Source organism: Natrix helvetica (assembly GCF_964273705.1).
Source record: "Natrix helvetica genome assembly, chromosome: 2".
Taxonomy (NCBI): domain Eukaryota; kingdom Metazoa; phylum Chordata; class Lepidosauria; order Squamata; family Natricidae; genus Natrix; species Natrix helvetica.
This window is the reverse complement of record NC_138552.1, coordinates 294,260,884-294,279,923: the sequence shown is the minus strand read 5'-3', so window position 1 is coordinate 294,279,923 and position 19,040 is coordinate 294,260,884. Positions and strand designations below refer to the sequence as shown.

Here is a 19,040-nt window from a genome sequence, read left to right as displayed (position 1 = left end):
TGAAGCAAACAGGGGCATCCTGAGGTAAATCCAGACAGCAGGAGCATCCTGAGGTAAATTGGCACAGCAGGAGCATCCTGAGGTAAATCACACAGCAGGAGCTTCCTGAGGTAAATTGACACAGCAGGAGCATCCTGAGGTAAATCGGGATAGCAGGAGCGTCCTGAGGTAAACCGACACAGCAGGAGCGTCCTGAGGTAAATCAAGATAGCAAGAGCATCCTGACGTAAACCGCCACAGCAGGACCATCCTGAGGTAAATCACAGAGCAAATAGGTGTCACACAAAAGAAAAAGGCAGGAAAAAGGGAAACACCCCCTCCACACCCACAACAACCAATCACAGTGCAGATTGCCTCACAGGGGAGGCAGCGCTTTTCAACCAGTCAGCTATAACTGTGTGGTCCGGCTCATTGCACAACCCCACTGCTCCAGGTAGTCCTCGACTTACAACAATTTGTTTAGTGACTATTCAAAATGACAACATCACAGAAAAAAGTGAAACAATCATTTTTCACACGATCGTTGTAATATCTGGTTCATATTTATCATTGCTGTGTCCTAAGGTCACGTGATCCCCTTTTGCGACAGTCCCACAAGCAAAGTCAATGGGGAATCCAGATTCACTTAACAAATGTGTTACTAACTTAAAAACTGCAGTGATTCACTTAACAACTGGGGCAAGAAAGTTCACAAAATGGGGAATTTGGGGCCCAAATGTGGTCATAGGTCAAGGACTACCTTTACTAAATTTAAATATCTTAACACATAAGAAGACCTCCAAGATGGTCTTTCAGCCCTATGATTCTAAGTAATTTTGGGTTTAATGTAAAATATAGCATAAATGGTACTGCAGGTAGTCCTTGACTTATAACAGTTCATTTAGTGACTGTTCAAAGTAACCACAGCACTGAAAAATGTGACTTAATGACCATTGTTCACACTTATGACTGTTGGCACATCTCCGTGATCATGTGATCAAAATGCAGACGCTTTCCAACTGACTCACATTTATGACAGTTGCAATGTCCCAGGGTCGTGTGATTCCCCTTTTTACGACCTTCTGATAAGCAAAATCAATGGAGAAGCCAGATTCCCTTCACAACCGTGTTATTAACTTCACCACTGTGGCGATTCGCTTAACAACGGTGGCAAGAAAGGTCATAAAAATAGGGCAAAACTCATTTCACCACTGTTATGCTTAGCCACAGACATTTTGGGTTCCATTGTGGTCGTAAGTCGAGGACTGTCTGTACTCCCTGTTTGCAAACGGGGCTGTGGTATTCTTTTAGCCAGGATTCCTGGCTTGTCGAGCACCGTCTTTTGGCTGAGGGCCATCCCCATGTTTTCTTCTGCAGCCGAAGGATGACAGGAGCTTCCATGTTCTTTCCTTGACAGGGTGAAGGCAGCCCAGAACGAGCTGGGACAACAGATCCTGGCTGATTTTGAAGAGGCCTTTCCTTCCCAAGGAACAAAGGTGTTTATTTTTATTTTTTTAAAACAAATCTTGATCGTTTCCGTTTGCAAAAGTATTGCTGAACGGCAAGAAGCTGCTTGCAAGGAAATTTGAGGCACTTCAAGGTTTAATGAACGGCAAGGCGTCATCAAATTGGCAACTTTAAGACTGGTGGACTTCAACTCCCAGAATTCCCCAGCCAGCAGGGCTGGCTGGGGAATTCTGGGAGTTGAAGCCCACCCATTTTAAAGTGACTGACATGAAGAAACGCAGCAGTAGATTCTCCAATGGAAAAGAGGCCTGCAGCTTTTGAGCGCTAGGATCACCAAGTGGAACGGATTTGATTTACCAGATTTTTATCCCACCCATTTATTTCTGGCTTTCATGCCTGACGTGGTACTAGAACTCACCGTCTCCTGGTGATTGGCTCAAAGTCTTCCAGGTAGCTTTCGTGCCTAAGGTGGGACTAGAACTCACCGTCTCCTGGCGATTGGCCCAAAGTCACCCAGCTGGCTTTCATACCTAAGGCGGGATTAGAACTCACGGTCTCCTGGTGATTAGCCCAAAGTCACCCAACCCCTTTCATACCTAAGGCAGGACTAGAATTCACTATCTCCTGACGATTGGCCCCAAATCTACTAACTGGCTTTGTGCCTAAGGCAAGACTAGAACTTAGCATCTGCTGCTGATTGGCCCAAGGTCACCCAGCCAGCTTTCTTCCCTAAGGGAGAACTAGAACTCGCCATCTCCTAGTGTTTCTACCCAAAGTCAGCCCAGGTGGCTTTTGTGCCTAAGGCAGGACTAGAACTCACCGGCTCCTGGTGATTGGCTTAAAGTCTCCCAGCTGGGCTAAGGCGGAACTAGAACTCACCGTCTCCTGGTGATTGGCTTAAAGTCTCCCAGCTGGGCTAAGGCGGAACTAGAACTCACCGTCTCCTGGTGATTGGCCCAAAGTCACTCAGCTAGCTTTCATGCTGAAGGCAGGATTCGAACTCTGGTGGCAGCAAAAAGACCTGCCCAGCTTAATTCTCGTGAGTTTTCTTCGTTCTCAGCAGAGATCGGCTGGTCCCAGCAACGTTCTCCGCGACGCCTGTTTGGTCGCCAACATCTTGGATCCCCGGATCAAGCAGGAAATCATCAAGAAGTTTATTAAGCAACAACTCGTGGAATATCTGGTGCTTTTCCAGGAAAACCAAGACGTGAGTGGAAAGAAGGAGAAAAGAGGTGGCTGCTTTAATGGGTGGCAGACCAAGCCAAGATTAGATGGAGAGCAAAACTACCGCCTTTCGGAATTACAGTAGTGCTTAGTTTACAACCGCTCATTTAGTGACTGTTTGTAGTGCCAACAGCATGAAAAAAAGGGACTTAGGGCCATTTTTCATGCTTATGACCATGCGGCATCCCCATCATCACATGATCAAAATTCAGACGTGTTAAGTAAGTAAGCTCCCCGTTAGGAGAGCGAGTGTGCAGAGAAGCGTAATGAGAGTGGTATGGAAGAACACGCACAAACCAGCATACAGGGACACCGAATAGTATAAATAATAGTAGTTTACTATGTGGAACTATAGAGGTATTCAGAGTTCAATTTAAAGTCCAAGTCATACACGGTTCAGTCAGTCAGTTATCTATGTTCTCAGTTAAGGAGTGATCCATCGAACACGGTCCAGTATCAAATAATCAGTTTAGCACACAAAGTAGCTAACAGTAGCAAAAACACAGTAACTCATGATACATCCACGATCAGCATCTAACAAACAGACAGCTAACAGTCATTCTGGCTCCCTCTTATGGCTGCTTGAGGTAACAGCAACCAATCACATTTTATAGGAGTACTTAAAGCTATAGTACTACCATCCTGGTTTATATATTGCCGACCCAACTGTTAGCTTACATTCCTAACAAGACGCTTGAAAGCTTATTCACATTTATGACGGTTACAGCGTCCCGGGGTCCCGCGATCCCCTTTTTGCGACCTTCTGACAAGCAACCCTTCAATAGGGAAGCCAGATTCATTTCATAACCATGCGACTCACTTAACAGCTGTGGGAGAAAGGTTGTACGATGGGGGCAAAGTTCACTTGATCAACGTCTCATTTAGCAATAGAAATTTTGGGCTCAGTTGTTGCTTGTGAGTTGTGGACTACGTATAGTGCTGTGATGGTGAACCTATGGCCCGCACGCCAGAGGGGGCACACAGAGCCCTCTCTGCGGGCACGCCAGCCGTCGCTCCAGCCCAGACCCACCATGCATGCGCAGGCGTCTCCCGCCAGCCAGCTGGTCTTCAGGTCTCTGCTGCGGCTGTGGGGTGCCAGGGTGCATACCCCGGGAGAGCTCGTATTGCATTTTGGGGCCTCGCCAGTGGTGGGTTCCGGATCCCATTGCAACCGGTATGGGCCCGCACATGCGCCTTACCATCCAGCACCGCCTCCATGACGCTCCAGCTCGGTGGAGTGTCGCGCAGGCACTGTACGCGCCATGCGTGTGCTCGGAAGCGCTGAAGGGTTTAAAGTCAAGTAAGGAGCGCGGGTGGGCGGGTGGTCCCTCCGGAGCACCGTACCAGAACGGTACCCGGTACTCCGTACTGGGGCATACCGCCTGCAATCCACCAATGGGCCTCGCGCAGCGCCTGCGAGCCAAGTTTTGGCTTCCAGGTTGGTGTGGGATGCCTTCCAGTCCCAAAACAAGGCACGGGGGGTGCGAGAGCCCCCCCAGTGCCCCATTTTGGACCTGGAAAGCCGCCTGTACTAACCTAGAAGCCAAAAATGGGCGAGGGGGGGCGGAGTGCATGTGCTGGGGGAGCACGGGGAGGTCACGCATGCATGCATGAAGGGTCATGCGCGGGGGGGGCGGAATGCATGCGGGGGGGTCACATATTGCATTATGGGTGTGGGCGTGCACTCTTGCACGGGCACACCTAGGCTTTTGGCACGTGGCAACCCAAAAGGTTAGCTATCACTGCTATAGTGTAATGGCAGAAAGAACAACCTTAAAGGAAGAGGAGGAAAAATTGCGACTAACACAATGGTCACGTCAGAGAAATCTGACTCCTGGGCTGAAATGTCACCTGACAGGTGGTCTCACAACACATCCCTACTTCCCATCAATTCAAAGGGAGGTGGGAATCATATTAAACCTCCCCCGTTTCGGCTCAAATAGATCAGAGGTGTCGGAACATGGCAACTTGTAAAGACTTGTGGACTTCAGCTCCCAGAATTCCCCAGCCAGCCATGCATGGCTGGCTGGGGGAATTCTGGGAGTTGAAGTCCACAAGTCTTTAAAAGTTGCCATGTTTGGAGATTCCCTTCAACAACATCTAAGTGAATCACGCAGCTGTGAAGTGAATTTGGCCTCCCCCCTTTGAAGCTGGATTTGGATTTTGAGACATATGGAAATGACGTTCCTTCAGTTATGGCGATTCTCCGTCATCCGGGTTGTGGGTTGTCCCAAAGCGGCTTTTTTGCGAGAGGCAACTGGATTTCCTTTTTTCTTCTTCTTTGGAGACGTTGGGCTTCTCATCCAAGAAGCTTCTTCAGTTCTCCGGTTAGGAGCTTCTTCACTCTGAAGTGAAGAATCTTTTTAGATGAGAAGCGAAACGTCAGGGTTCCAAATAGAATCCAAAAGTAAATCAGAGTCCAAGGCAAAGTATTGCTCAAAGTTTCAATTTATGAAGAGTACCATGTTGGCACATCTGGAGAAACCCGAATCTGAAAGCTTCCCAGTTTTCCCCACCCCCAGTTGAAAGTTCAAGATCTTGCCCACCACACCCCACCAGTCCATCCCATGGTCCAATCTCCCACCCATCCAGTTCCGGCAAGGTGCAGAGGTGCAGAGACAAAGGATGACCTTGGCTTTCTAGAAAGAATGTTGTTATGGCTACCTATCATCTAACTCCGTACAATCCCCACCTCCCATTTTCCCACCATAGAAAAAGGCATAGTAGAAGACTAGAAAGTGTGGCAGGCCAAAGCTCCACAAGGAAAGATGGCTGCCGGCCTGACACGCCTTCACGGAAAAGAAAACCAAGGAAGTCTAGCTGCCTTTTGAAAGAGCGCCTTTGGGATGTCCCCTCAGCGATTAAGCGATTCGCATCCCTTCCAAAAACGTTTCACGGTATGCATTGTACATCTTGATATCAACACGGAGGAGAAAGATGGCCGAACTCTCTTTGCCTTCTCCCTCAGGTGGCTTGGCTAGACAAGATTGACCGTCGTTACGCCTGGATCAAACGTCAGCTGGTAGACTATGAGGAAAAATACGCCCGGATGTTTCCAGGGGAGTGGTGCATGACGGAATGTATCGCAGTGGATTTCTGTCACATTACAAGGTGGGAGTCTGAAACACTGCGGGATGTCCCCTCAGCGATTGAGCGATTCGCATCCCTTCCAAAAACGGCCCTTCTAAGAATGTTTCCTCTGGGTCCTTTTCACCCACCCCATTAAAAGTGCAAATACCACTTAATTTATAATTTTAATTTTAAAAGCTAAGTGTAATGGTTCTGAATTCCGTTTTAAAGGCGGAATTGTACAAGCTAAGCCCAAAAGGTTATTTTTTCTGTCTGTCTGTCTGTCTGTCTGTCTTTCCATCCATCCATCCATCTATCATATCTATCTATCCCATCCATCCCATCCATCCATGTATCTCTATCCCATCCATCCCATCCATCCATCCATCTATCCATTTCTCCCTCCCTCCCTATCTATCTATCATCTATCTATCTATCTATCTATCTATCTATCTATCTATCTATCTATCTATCTATCTATCTATCCATCCATCCATCCATTCCTCCCTCCCTCCCTCCCTCCCTATCTATCTATCTATCTATCTATCCATCCATCCATCCATTCCTCCCTCCCTCCCTCCCTCCCTATCTATCTATCTATCTATCTATCCATCCATCCATCCATTCCTATCTATCTATCTATCTATCTATCTATCTATCTATCTATCTATCTATCTATCTATCTATCTATCTATCTATTCATTCCTCCATCCATTTACCTATCTAAAATGGCTGTGTGTGTGTGTGTGTTCCAGCATAACTCTGGAACGCCTTGAGCAATTTCAAACAGACCTGGTACACAGATGACTTACTCTCTGGAAACAAATGCTGTGGGAGTAAGACGCCGCTAAAACCCCTCGGGGTATGTGTTCTGTTAAGATACAGCCTGTTGTGCCTTTAAATGGCTTCTATTGTACTGCCATAAAATGGCTTCTACTGTATAGTGCAGTGAATTTGCCATGGTAACGGCTTCACGGTACTCCACAAGGGGGCTCCCTCTGGTAAGGGGGAAAACCCAACATTATAAATTACATTTGGTCCAGACATTTCCTCCCTATAAATAAATACTCAGGCAACGCTAGTTGCAAATAAATTCTTTTTTTGTCGGGCGCCAATGATTAGAGTTGCACAGAAGTTCCAATTCAGATGATTTACCGCTCAAGGCTGTGGGGGTAGTTCTCGACTTGTGACCACAGTTGAGCCCAAAATTTCTCTTGCATGTGATCCCCGATTCACTTAACCATATTTTTAACTTAAGTGTTGTGACCCAGCTCCACCAAACACAACAAACCCTCTGAACTGAACTCAAAAGGTTCCTTTATTAGGAGCGCCGGCAGCCCCGGCAAAAAGTTTATCTTTCACCGCAGGCTACCAAGTCCATCCAGCAGGGGAGATGAATAGTTGACTGCCACACCTATTCATCTCCGCCCCCTGCCTTTTACCCCCGGAGCTAAGATGGGGCTTCACTAGCAGTGACAGATCTTCCGTCCCAAGGACCAGCCCACGGATTTCCACTGCTCTCCTCTCCTCTACCTTCTGCGCATCCACCCTTCAGGCACTGGAGCCGGTTGTTCCTCCTCTTCCTGAGGATGGAAGGAAGAGGATGACCTTCCTCCTCTTCCTGAGGATGACCCACCTCCAGACCTGGGGGCTGTTGACTCTCCATCTGAGGGCTGACGGACAGCCTAGGCTCCACCTTTCTCTCTCTCTCTCTCTGCCAGCTCCATTCCCTCTTCCCCCCTTCTCAGGTTGCCTTGATGCTAACCCTGATTCCCACGCCTACACCTCCTCCTCTGATTCGGCTGTTCGAGGGGCCGGCGGCCGACAGGCCACAGCACTTAGCAACTGCAGTGGTGCACTTAACCGCAAGAATGGTCGTAAAATGGGACAAAACTCACTTAACAAATTTCTCACTTAGCAACATAAATTGTGGTCATAATTTGAGGACTGTCAGGGTTCCAAATAGCATCCAGAAGTAAATTAGAGCCCAAGGCAAAATATTTGCTCAAAGTTCCAATTGATGAAGAGAGCCATTTGGCACATCTGGGAAAACCCAAAACTCTGAAAGCTTCCTGGTTTCCCCCTCCCAGTTGAAAGTTCAAGATCTTGCCCCCACACATCCACAAGCCCATCCCATGGTCCAATCTGTAATGCTGGCAGTTCCACCCATCCAATTCCGGTCAGGTGCAGAGGTGCAGAGACAAAGGATGACCTTGGCTTTCTAGAAAGAATTTTGTTATGGCCACCTATCATCTAACTCCGTACAATCCTCACCTCCCATTTTCCCACCATAGAAAATGCATAGTAGAAGAATAGAAAGTGTGGCAGGCCAAAGATCCAAAAGAAAAGATGGCTGCAGGCCTGACATAAGGACTACCTGTGAGAGATTTTGCCTCTTTCTCCTTGCAGGACTGAGCTGGGGAAAATCATGCGCACCCGGGCAAGAGAGATCGAAGTCAAGCTGCTTCTTTTCGCAATCCAGAGGACTACCAACTTCGAAGGGCTGCTGGCCAAACGCTTCTCGGGCTCTACGCTTTCAGAGACAGCGGTGACGGTAAAAAAAGGACCTCCGTGTTTTTGTAGGTTCTCCCCTCCTGCAGCTAGAGAGGGGGATCCCTGCATATCTTGATCCCCCCATTTGCCAGTTTGTGTCCTCCGGTCCCAGAGCCAAACGGGCCTGCGGGAAAAAGAAGGATTTTCTTCTCTCCACTGGTCCATCTTGGCATCTGGTCGAAGTTACAGCAGAGCCCGCAAAAGTTCAGAGGGCGACAACTCAGAGCAGCCAAACTCACCACGGCAATTTGCCGTGGCCAACTCGACCCAGCCACCTTGCGGCGGGACAATTCAGCAATTCAGTTTAAATATTTACAACGATTGAAAAAGTATTTTAATTTGCGCCCTTCACATCTCAGTTTGTCTCTCCCTTGGCATCCCTTCTTTAATCATTCTTTTCCATTATTTCTTCGATATTAGTGGAACTTGTCTTCTGTGGTGAGTTGTCACCAAAAGTTACCGTGTTTTCCCCAAAATAAGATTGGGTCTTATAGTAAATTTTCCTCCAAAATATGCATTAGGGCTTATTTTCTGGTTAGGTCTTATTTTGGGGAAAACACGGTACTAATTGCATCTGATGATCTTAGCTGGGGCTTATTTTTGGGGTAGGACTTACCTTACTTTTCAGAGTATAAAACACTGAAGTATAAGACGCCCCTAGCTTTTGGGGAAGAAAACAAGGGGAAAAAATCTGCCTCTGCCTCCCAGCAATTTGCCTCCTTGCAACAAACAGCAAACAGCACAGACAATATACGCTGTTTGTAGGGATACATTTCAGGCTATAATTGTACAGATGCTGTTAAAATTGATGTGCTTTCTGGAAGTATAGTTATTCTCTGCTATTTAAAAGAAGATACAATAGCGCTGGCCTCCTCAGATCAAGCATTTATTTTAAAAAGCTTCTTCATTTTGTTAAGCTGTCTAGAACAACAATAATTGTTTTTAGTCTTTAGTCTTTAAAAAATAAGTCTAATAATTTGAACATTCTATAGGCATTTATACTTATCGCCTTACCTTCTTGCAGCAAACAGCCTGATTAGCAGAAGAAGAAAAATCTGCTTCTGCCTCCCAGCAATTAGCCTCCTTGAGCAAACAGCAAGTTTCACTTTCAGTTTTGAGTGCCTCCTGATCATCAGCTGTTTCAGGCTGCAGGGATTGCTATAGTATCGCCTATTACAGCCTCTGCAAGCCCCATTTCCCCCGTTTGCTGCAAGGAGGTAAATTGCTGGGAGGAAGAGGCCAAAGGGTGGGGGCCGGTGGGTGGGTGGGGCTACATTCGGTCTATAAGACGCACCCACATTTTCACCCTCTTTCTGTGCCTCTGTTTATACAAAGATTGTATTGGCATTTTCGGCTGGCTCTTACTTAAATTGATCACCTTTTCCTTCAAACCTCCCCATCTTTTTCCGACAGAAAAAGCCGGATCCTCCACCGGTCTCCACCAATCCTTTTCTCGAAGAAGAATCTGCGACGGATGAGGATGAAACCCCACCAGGAAAGATCGAGATTGACAAGGTCAGTTATCTTCGTTTCTGAGGTTTCACCTTTCTCCCCCACAGACGGGTGGCCCTTTCCCCTTCTCTCTTCCCTACGTTGTTACGCATTCGGACTACAATCCCCATCGTTCCCAGCTGTGCTGGAGACCCTTGGTGGAGAACACTAGGGGTTTCTTCTTCTCCTTTTCGGCTACAGCCGTGACGGGGAACCGAGGGCATGCATGGGCTCTCTCTGTGGGCACGCAAGCCGTTGTCCCAGCTCAACCCCGCCATGCATGTGCATGCACCTCTTGCGGGGCCAGCTGATTTTCGGGTCTCTGCCGCGCATGAGCAAGGGGCATGATGCATGTGGGAGATGCGCGGGGGCAGGGGAGGGTCATGTGCTCGGGGGGGAGAAGCACGGGGTGTGTGATGCGCCCCCCCGCGCCCAATTTTTGCTCCCAGGAGGCTGCATGTAGGCACTCGGCTCAAAACGGGGCTGGGGGGAGGGGTGTTGCGTGCACATGCACCTGGGGAGCACAGGGGGTCGTGTGGGATGCACGGGGGGGGGAATACAGGAGGGTCACGCAGGGATGCAGGGCATGTCGTACACGAATTGCATTATGGGTGCGGGCCAGTGGTGGGTTGGAAGCGGTACGCTCCGGTACGGGCGTATCGGAGCCAGCCCGGAGCACCGGATACCGTTCCAGTGCAGTGCTCCAGAGGGCCCTCCTGAGCTCCTTACCAGTGTTTTAAAGCTTCTGTGCTGCCGTGCAGGCGAATGGCACATACAGCGCCTGCGTGACGCTCCGCGGAGCAGCTGGAGCGTCGCGGAGGCGCTAAGATGCATGCACTGTGGAAGTCCATGAGGACATCACCGGCTCAGTTCCAACCGTACCGGTTGGAACGGGATTTAAAAACCCATCACTGGTACGGGCCTGCGCATATACTTTTTGGCACATAATGACCAAAATGTTAGCCATCTCTGGGCTACTGTCTTTCTTTTTGCAATTTCCTTGGTTAGTGCAGGATATAAGCACCTTGAATATTGTTTTCAGGCAGTTCTCTGCTTATAACCGTTTCTTTCGCGACCGGTTATAATAAGCAGCTTGAAAATTATCTTCAGTCAGCCTTCGACTTATAACCATTTGCTTAGCCACCAGTTTATAATCCCCTTCCGTGCGTATATACTCCTCCGACTTCTACCTGTTCATTTAGCGGCCGTTCGAAGTTACAACGGCGCTGGAAAAAAGTGACAGCCGGTCCTTGCGCTTACGACCCTCGCAGCATCTCCGTGGTTGCGTGATCATTACTCCCACCAAGCAACAAGAGACTGCATGTTAATACTGCATGTCTTGACAGCAGCAAGAATTGTATTTGCACAGCACTGTAAAAATGAGGAAATACTTACAGAAGAGGGTGTTATTAAAATAATAATAATAATACTAGAATGGGCAGAAACGGATAGGTTGCCATTAAAGATAAAGGATAAAGAAGGTACAGAATACTTTTTAATGTGGGATTTGTTTTATCGATAGTGGTAGAAATTAGAAATTGAAAAATTGTGTATAAGTAAAGGGATCCAGATAATACATTGTTTACTCAGCACCTATGTATATTAGAGAAAAATGGGTAAATATTATTTATGTGTAAGTAAATTGACCCAAACAATACACTGTTCCCAAAGCAATTATAAATGTATAAGAAAAAAAGTACAAATAAACTATCTCCTTTCTTCCTTCCTTCCTTCCTTCCTTCCTTCCTTCCCTCCCTCCCTCCCTCCCTCCCTCCCTCCCTCCCTCCTTCCTCCTCCTCCTCCTCCTCCTCTAAAAATGGCTGTGTGTGTTTTCCAATATACAATACAATACAATACAATACAATAGTAGAGTTGGAAGGGACCTTGGAGGTCTTCTAGTCCAACCCCCTGCCTAGGCAGGAAACCCTATACCGTTTCAGACAAATAGCTATCCAACATCTTCTTAAAGACTTCCAGTGTTGGGGCATTCACAACTTCTGGAGGCAAGCTGTTCCACTGATTAATTGTTCTCACTGTCAGGAAATTTCTCCTCAGTTCTAAGTTGCTTCTCTCCTTGATTAGTTTCCACCCATTGCTTCTTGTTCTACCCTCAGGTGCTTTGGAGAATAGCTTGACTCCCTCTTCTTTGTGGCAACCTCTGAGATATTGGAATAATGCTATCATGTCTCCCCTAGTCCTTCTTTCTCTTAAGCTAAACATACCCAGTTCCTGCAACCGTTCTTCATATGTTTTAGTCTCCAGTCCCCTAATCATCTTTGTTGCTCTTCTCTGCACTCTTTCTAGAGTCTCCACATCTTTTCTACATCTTGGTGACCAAAACTGAATGCAAGTATTCCAAGTGTGGCCTTACCAAGGCATTATAAAGTGGTATTAACCCTTCACGTGATCTTGATTCTATCCCTCTGTTGATGCAGCCTAGAACTGTGTTGGCTTTTTTGGCAGCTGCTGCACACGGCTGGCTCTTATTTAAGTGGTTATCCACGAGGACTCCAAGATCCCTTTCACAGTTACTACTACTGAGTAGGGTATCACCTATACTGTACCTGTGCATTCCGTTTTTGTTGCCTAAATGTAGAACCTTACTCTTTTCACCATTGAATTTCATTTTATTAGATAGTGCCCAATGTTCAAGTTTGTCAAGATCCTTCTGTATTTTAAGCCTGTCTTCTGGAGTGTTGGCTATTCCTGCCAGCTTGGTATCATCTGCAAATTTGATGAGTTCCCCATTTATTCCCTCATCCAAATCATTGATGAAGATGTTGAAGAGTACTGGGCCTAAAACAGAGCCTTGGGGTACTCCACTGCATACTTCCCTCCACGAATATGCAGTTCCATTGAGAACTACACGTTGAGTGCAGTTGGTCAGCCAGTTACCAATCCATCTGGTGGTGATGCTGTCTAACCCACATTCTTCTACTTTATCTAGTAGTAGGTTATGGTCTACCTTATCAAAAGCCTTACTGAAGTCCAAGTAAACTATATCAACGGCATTCCTCTGGTCCACTAATTTTGTCACATTATCAAAGAATGCAATAAGATTAGTCTGGCATGATCTGTTTTTGACAAATCCATGTTGGCTTTTGGCTATTACTTTGTTTGCTTCTAGGTGTTCGCAAATTCGTTGCTTGATTATTTTTTCCAGAATCTTTCCTGGTATTGAGGTTAGGCTGATAGGTCTGTAGTTTCCTGGATCTAATTTTTTCCCTTTTTTGAAGATGGGAACCACATCAGCTCTTTTCCAGTCCTCTGGTAGTTCCCCGGTGCTCCAGGATCTCTGAAAGATATAATTCAGTGGTTCTGAGATCTCGTCTGCTAGTTCCTTCAGAACTCTGGGGTGTAATCCATCCGGTCCTGGTGATTTGAACTCATCTAGGGTAGACAGGTGCTCACTTACCATTTTCTTCCCTATTTCAATTTGTGTTCCTAATTTTGTGGTGCTGCTTTTGATAGGTTGGACTGTTTTATCCCTTTGTGTAAAGACAGATGCAAAACATGAGTTAAATAGTTCTGCTTTCTCCCTGTTGCTTGTCACCTTCTTGCCACTTTCTCCTAGCAATGGACCAATTGTTTCCTTAACTTTTTTCTTGTTTTTAACATGTTGGAAGAAGCTTTTTTTGTTAATTTTTACTTTTGTGGCAAGCCTTTCTTCATTGTGAGCCTTAGCTTTCCTCACTTCATCTTTACAGGCTCGGGCTATTTGCTGATATTCTGCCTTAGTTATGTCCCCCTCCTTCCACTTTTTATACTTACTTTTTTTGTCTTTCAGTTTGTCAGATAGTTGTTTATGCAGCCATGCTGGTTTCTTTTGGGAGCTGTTGTTTTTCTTCTTCATTGGTATTGTGTTAGACTGGGCTTTTCTAATCTCATTTTTCAAAATTTCCCAAGTTTCTTGAGTTGTTTTCCCCTCGAGGATTCTCATCCATGGAATTTTTCCCAAGCCCTCTCTAAGTTTATTGAAATTAGCTTTCTTAAAGTCCAAGACTCTAGTTTGACTTTGTTCTACTACTTGTGTTTGGATAATGTTGAATTCCAATATTGCATGGTCACTTGCCCCCAGGGTTCCTATGGCTTCAACACCTTCTATCATTTCCTCTCTGTTAGTGAGAATTAAGTCCAGTATGGCTGATCCCCTTGTTTCCTTCTCTACTTTTTGGAAAACAAAGTTGTCTGCTAGGTTTGTTAGGAACCTGTTGGATCTTCCACTTGGTGCAGAGTTTGTTTCCCAGTTGATGTCAGGGTAGTTAAAATCTCCCATTACTATTGTGGTGTGCTTCCTACATACCTTAGTTAGCTGACTAGCAAAAAGTTCATCTTCTTCCTCTGCTTGGTTGGGTGGCCTGTAGTATAGACCTATGGCAATGTCATTTCCCCCACAACCTTTAATATTGACCCAAATGCATTCAAGATAGTTCTCATTATTGTTGTGCTCTATTTCTGTAGAGACGTAGTTATTTCTTATATATAGTGCAACTCCACCTCCTCTTTTATTTGGTCTATTTCTTTTAAATAATTTAAATCCTTCTAGCTGTATGTTCCATTTGTCAGTTTCATCCCACCAAGTTTCTGTAATGGCAATAATATCATATCTGCCCTCTTTTACTTGAATTTCTAATTCTCCCTGTTTATTCCTCATACTCTGTGCATTGGTATATAGACATTTGAGTCCATTTTGATTGACCTTGTGTTTACTGTCTACATAACCTGTATTATGCCTGACTGCCCCTATTTTCTTGCCACTTGTGTGATTCATGCACATGGTATGACAATCACTATTACATGCTTGGTTTTGCTTGACAGCAGGAGTGATAATCTTACCCACACACACATCTATGTTACATGCATTTATAACCCTATGAATTTTAGTTTGCTGGGGACAGAGATGTTCTGTATCTATTAATTCTCTGTCCCCGCTCTTCAGTTTAAATGTTTATCAAGAAAATCTGTGAATTTAATGCCAAGTAACTCAGTTCCTTTCTTGGATGGGTGCAACCCATCTCTTTTGTACAGTTTTTCATTGGACCAGCTACAGGCTTCATGACTAATAAAACCAAAGCCTTCCCTTTTACACCACTCCTTTAGCCAAACATTAAACTCTGCTACACGCTGGCCCTTCCCTTTTTGTTCCTTATATACAGGTAAAACCTCTGAAAAGATAAGCCTACAACCTATACTATTAAGTTCATACCCCAAGTTCTGGAAATCATTCTGCACAGAAAGTACATCTTTCTGGGATAGATCATTAGTGCCAAGATGTATAATAGCATTAACGTCACAGTCCTTACTTGCATTCTTGACTATCTTAAGAATACGCCTCTTGTCTCTGCTGGCAGTAGCACCTGGCAGACACCTGACCTCTTTTAAAACCTCCATATCCTCTCCTAAATTAACATCTCTTACGATTGAATCACCAACCAGAAGGTGACTTCTCTTTTTACATACCTTGATCTTCTTCTGCGACTGATGTGTGATACCTGGTTCCCCTTTTCGCCTTTCCGAAGAAAGTTCTTCGTTTTGGACCACGATCCCCTGCTTATTTGAGTCATCATTATCACAACTGCCTTGACCTATCTCTTTAGTGTCCCCATTAAGGTCAGCAAGGGCGCTATATCTGTTTTGCTGGGTCACAGCAAAAGCTTTGGGTTTATGGTTCACAGCTCTCAACCTGCCAGATCCCACAGTTGTCCAGACAGCTCTTCTCCTGCAAGATCTTTGTGGTAGAGGGGGCTGATACTCTGGAACGCCTTGAGCGATTTCTACCAAACTTGGTACACAGATGACTTACTCTCTGGAAGCAAATACTGTGGGGATAAGACTCCCCTAACACCCCTCGGTGGGTGGGTGTGTTCTGTTAAGATACAACTTGTTGTGCCTTAAAATGGCTTCTACTGTACAGCGCAATGGAGTTGCCTTCGTATTTCATTAAAATGCACTGAGTTACTCAAAAATAGTAGCCACCAACTCTTAGCCAGACACTAACTCATGATGAAATTACAGAATAAATTATACCTAGTTTTATATAAATTATTAGCCAGGGAACTAATAAAATGAAAAGCAAGATAAAGGTAGTCCTCAACTTACCACCACAATGGACCCCAGAATTTATGTTGCTAAGTGAGAAATTTGTTAAGTGAATTTTGTCCCACTTTACGACTTTTCTCGCCACAGTCGTTAAATGAATCTGGCTTCCCCCATTGACTTTGCTTGTCAGGAGGTTGCCAAAGGGATCACATGACCCCAGTCATAAATATGAACCAGTTGTCAAGGGTCCAATTTTTGATTAGGCAACGAAGAGGAGGCTGCAACAGTTGTAAGTGTGAAAAATGGTCATAAATCACTTCTTTAGTAACTTCGAATGGTCACTAAATGAGCTATTGTAAGTCTAGGGCTACGTTTCCTCAGAATCTACACTGGGTTTTATCTCTTTATCTTTTATTTTCCTTAGCCACAAAAGCCAAAAATTCCAAGTAACCCGTTCCACGGAATTATTTCTAAGTGCTTTGAGCCCCATCTGTACGTCTACATTGAATCTCAGGACAGGTAAGTGACAATTGTTTGCAACTTTATAGAAGCACAATTTAAAATAATCAGAACGTTAAAAACACTAAGGCAGTAAAACATCAAAAGTTGACAAAAATAAAAAGGATGAAAAGGGATTAATAGGCAAATGGGAATGGGATTTTCCTCCTAATCATATTCTCAGGCCTGCAGACATTTTTTCTTGTGGATCTTAATAATAATAATAATAATAAAATTTTATTTGATTAGCCGCACCCTCTCCCGAAGGACTCGGGGTGGCGTACAATAAAAACACATAAAATACAAATATAGACAGTACCTACACATAAATATAGACGTATACGTGGAGGAGGTAAACAGATAAGTGGAGATAGAATTAAAATTGCAATTTAAAATCCCCTAAGTAAAATTATAAGATTAAAAACCCGTCAGGAGCGATATGATCAAACTATGGTTGAGCCAGGCCAGCTACTTGGAAAAGGTGGGTCTTGAACTTTGCACGGAAGGAGCGGAGGTCGGAGGTAGTCCTGATATCCGGGGGGAGGTCATTCCACAGGGCTGGGCCCATCACAGAGAAGGCTCTGCTCCTAGGCGCCGCCCCCCGACACTGTCTGGTGGACGGCACCTGGAGAAGTCCCTCTCTGTGCGAGCGGATTGGCCGCAGGGATGTATGGGGCAGGATACGATCCCGCAAGTAGCTAGGTCCTGTGCCATGGAGCGCTTTGAAGATCGTTATCAGAACCTTGAAATGCACCCGATAGACCACAGGAAGCCAGTGCAGCTCGCGCAGGAGAGGTGTCACATGGGAGTACCTTGTACTCCCCATAATCACCCGCGCGGCCGCATTCTGGACCAACTGTAGTCTCCGGGTGCATTTCAAAGGAAGCCCCATGTAGAGAGCGTTGCAGTAGTCGAGGCGAGACGTCACCAGCGCATGAGTGACTGTGCGTAATGCATCCCGGTCCAATAGGGGACGCAATTGACGCACCAGGCGAACCTGGTGGAACGCCCCCCTTGCCACGGCTGTCATGATCATCCATGGACAGCCGGGCATCCAGGAGGACGCCCAAATTGCGCGCCCGCTCCACGGGGGCCAGTTGTACGCCCCCGATGGCCAGAGATGGAATTAACTGGTTGAACCGGGAGGCCGGAACCCACAGCCACTCCGTCTTGGAGGGGTTGAGCTTGAGTCGGTTGTCATCCATCCAGACCCGTACGGCTTCCACACACCGGGACATCACTTCGACGGCCTCGTTGGGGTGGTTCGGGGTGGAAATGTACAGCTGAGTATCATCAGCGTACAGATGATATCCCACCCCGAAACCACGAATGATCTCACCCAGCGGCTTCATATATGTGTTGAACAGGAGTGGCGAGAGGACCGACCCCTGTGGCACCCCACAAGTAAGGGGGCTTAGGGTCGACCTCTGCTCCCCTGCCAACACACGTTGCGTCCGGCCGGAAAGGTAGGAGCCGAACCACCGCAAAACGGTGCCCCGAACCCCCAACCCCTCCAGTCGGTGCAACAGGATACCATGGTCGATGGTATCAAAAGCCGCCGAGAGGTCTAATAGGACCAGGATAGAGGAACAACCCCTATCTCTGGCCCTCCAGAGATCATCCACCAACGCGACCAAGGCCGTCTCCGTGCTGTGCCCGGGGCGAAAGCCGGACTGGGCCTACCATACTTTTTATTATACTACGATGCATTTGCTATTATGGGAATTGTACAGGGTTAGATGATAGGTAGCCATAACAACATTCTTTCTAGAAAACCAAGGTCATCCTTTGTCTCTGAACCTCTGCACCTGACCGGAACTGGGTGGGTGGAACTGCCAGCATGGCAGTGGGACATTGGACCATGGGATGGACTTGTGGGTGTGGGGGGCAAGATCTTGAACTGGGTGGGGGAAACCGGGAAGCTTTCAGAGTTTTGGGTTTCCCCAGATGTGCCAACATGGCTCTCTTCATAAATTGGGACTTGGAGCAATACTTCACCTTGGACTCTGATTTAATTTTGGATGCTATCTGGAACCCCGACACATATATTTTGTATTTCTTAAACAAATTGTGTTTCTGCTTTGGTGGGTCATCAGGAACCTCGGAGAGCTGATCGACCGTTTCGTGGGGGACTTCAAAGCCCAGGGACCCCCCAAGCCAAACGTGGATGAGGGTGGGGCCGTCCTGCCCAGCTGTGCCGACCTCTTTGTCTATTACAAGAAGTGCATGGTCCAATGCTCCCAGCTAAGCACTGGGGAGCCTATGATCGCCCTCACCACCATATTCCAGAAATATCTGCGGGAATACGCCTGGAAGATCCTCTCCGGAAATTTACCCAAGTGAGTTTTGAATTGAATCGAATTGAATGAAGCAACTAATCAAGGAGAGAAGCAACTTAGAACTGAGGAGAAACTTCCTGACAGATAGAACAATGAATCAATGGAACAGAAGTTGCCTCCAGAAGTTGTGAATGCCCCAACACTGGAAGTCTTTAAGAAGATGTTGAATAACCGTTTGTCTGAATCGGTGTAGAGTTTCCTGCCTAGGCAGGGGGTTGGACTAGAAGACCTCCAAGGTCCCTTCCAACTCTGCTATTTTATAGAATAGAATAGAATGGAAAAGAAAATAGAATAGAATAATTAAATAGAATAATTGAATAGAATAAGAATAGAATAGAATAGGAGCATAGAATAAATATGGAATAGAAAATAGAAAATATA

General features: G+C 46.1%; 1 protein-coding gene across 2 annotated transcripts in view; it reads left to right on the top strand.

Annotated features, from left to right (window-relative positions):
• VPS53 (VPS53 subunit of GARP complex) overlaps nucleotides 1-19,040 on the top strand; it is a 68,314-nt gene that overhangs the window by 21,539 nt on the left and 27,735 nt on the right. Inside the window, exons 8-14 of one of the 2 annotated variants that reach the window (XM_081945405.1) lie at nucleotides 1,397-1,475; nucleotides 2,510-2,653; nucleotides 5,639-5,781; nucleotides 8,149-8,293; nucleotides 9,706-9,807; nucleotides 16,247-16,341; nucleotides 18,417-18,659. In XM_081945405.1, the coding sequence (XP_081801531.1) occupies nucleotides 1,397-1,475; nucleotides 2,510-2,653; nucleotides 5,639-5,781; nucleotides 8,149-8,293; nucleotides 9,706-9,807; nucleotides 16,247-16,341; nucleotides 18,417-18,659 (951 nt within the window). Of the gene's footprint in view, nucleotides 1-1,396; nucleotides 1,476-2,506; nucleotides 2,654-5,638; nucleotides 5,782-8,148; nucleotides 8,294-9,705; nucleotides 9,808-16,246; nucleotides 16,342-18,416; nucleotides 18,660-19,040 lie in introns of both variants that reach the window. The other variant, XM_081945404.1, reaches the window with a different exon arrangement.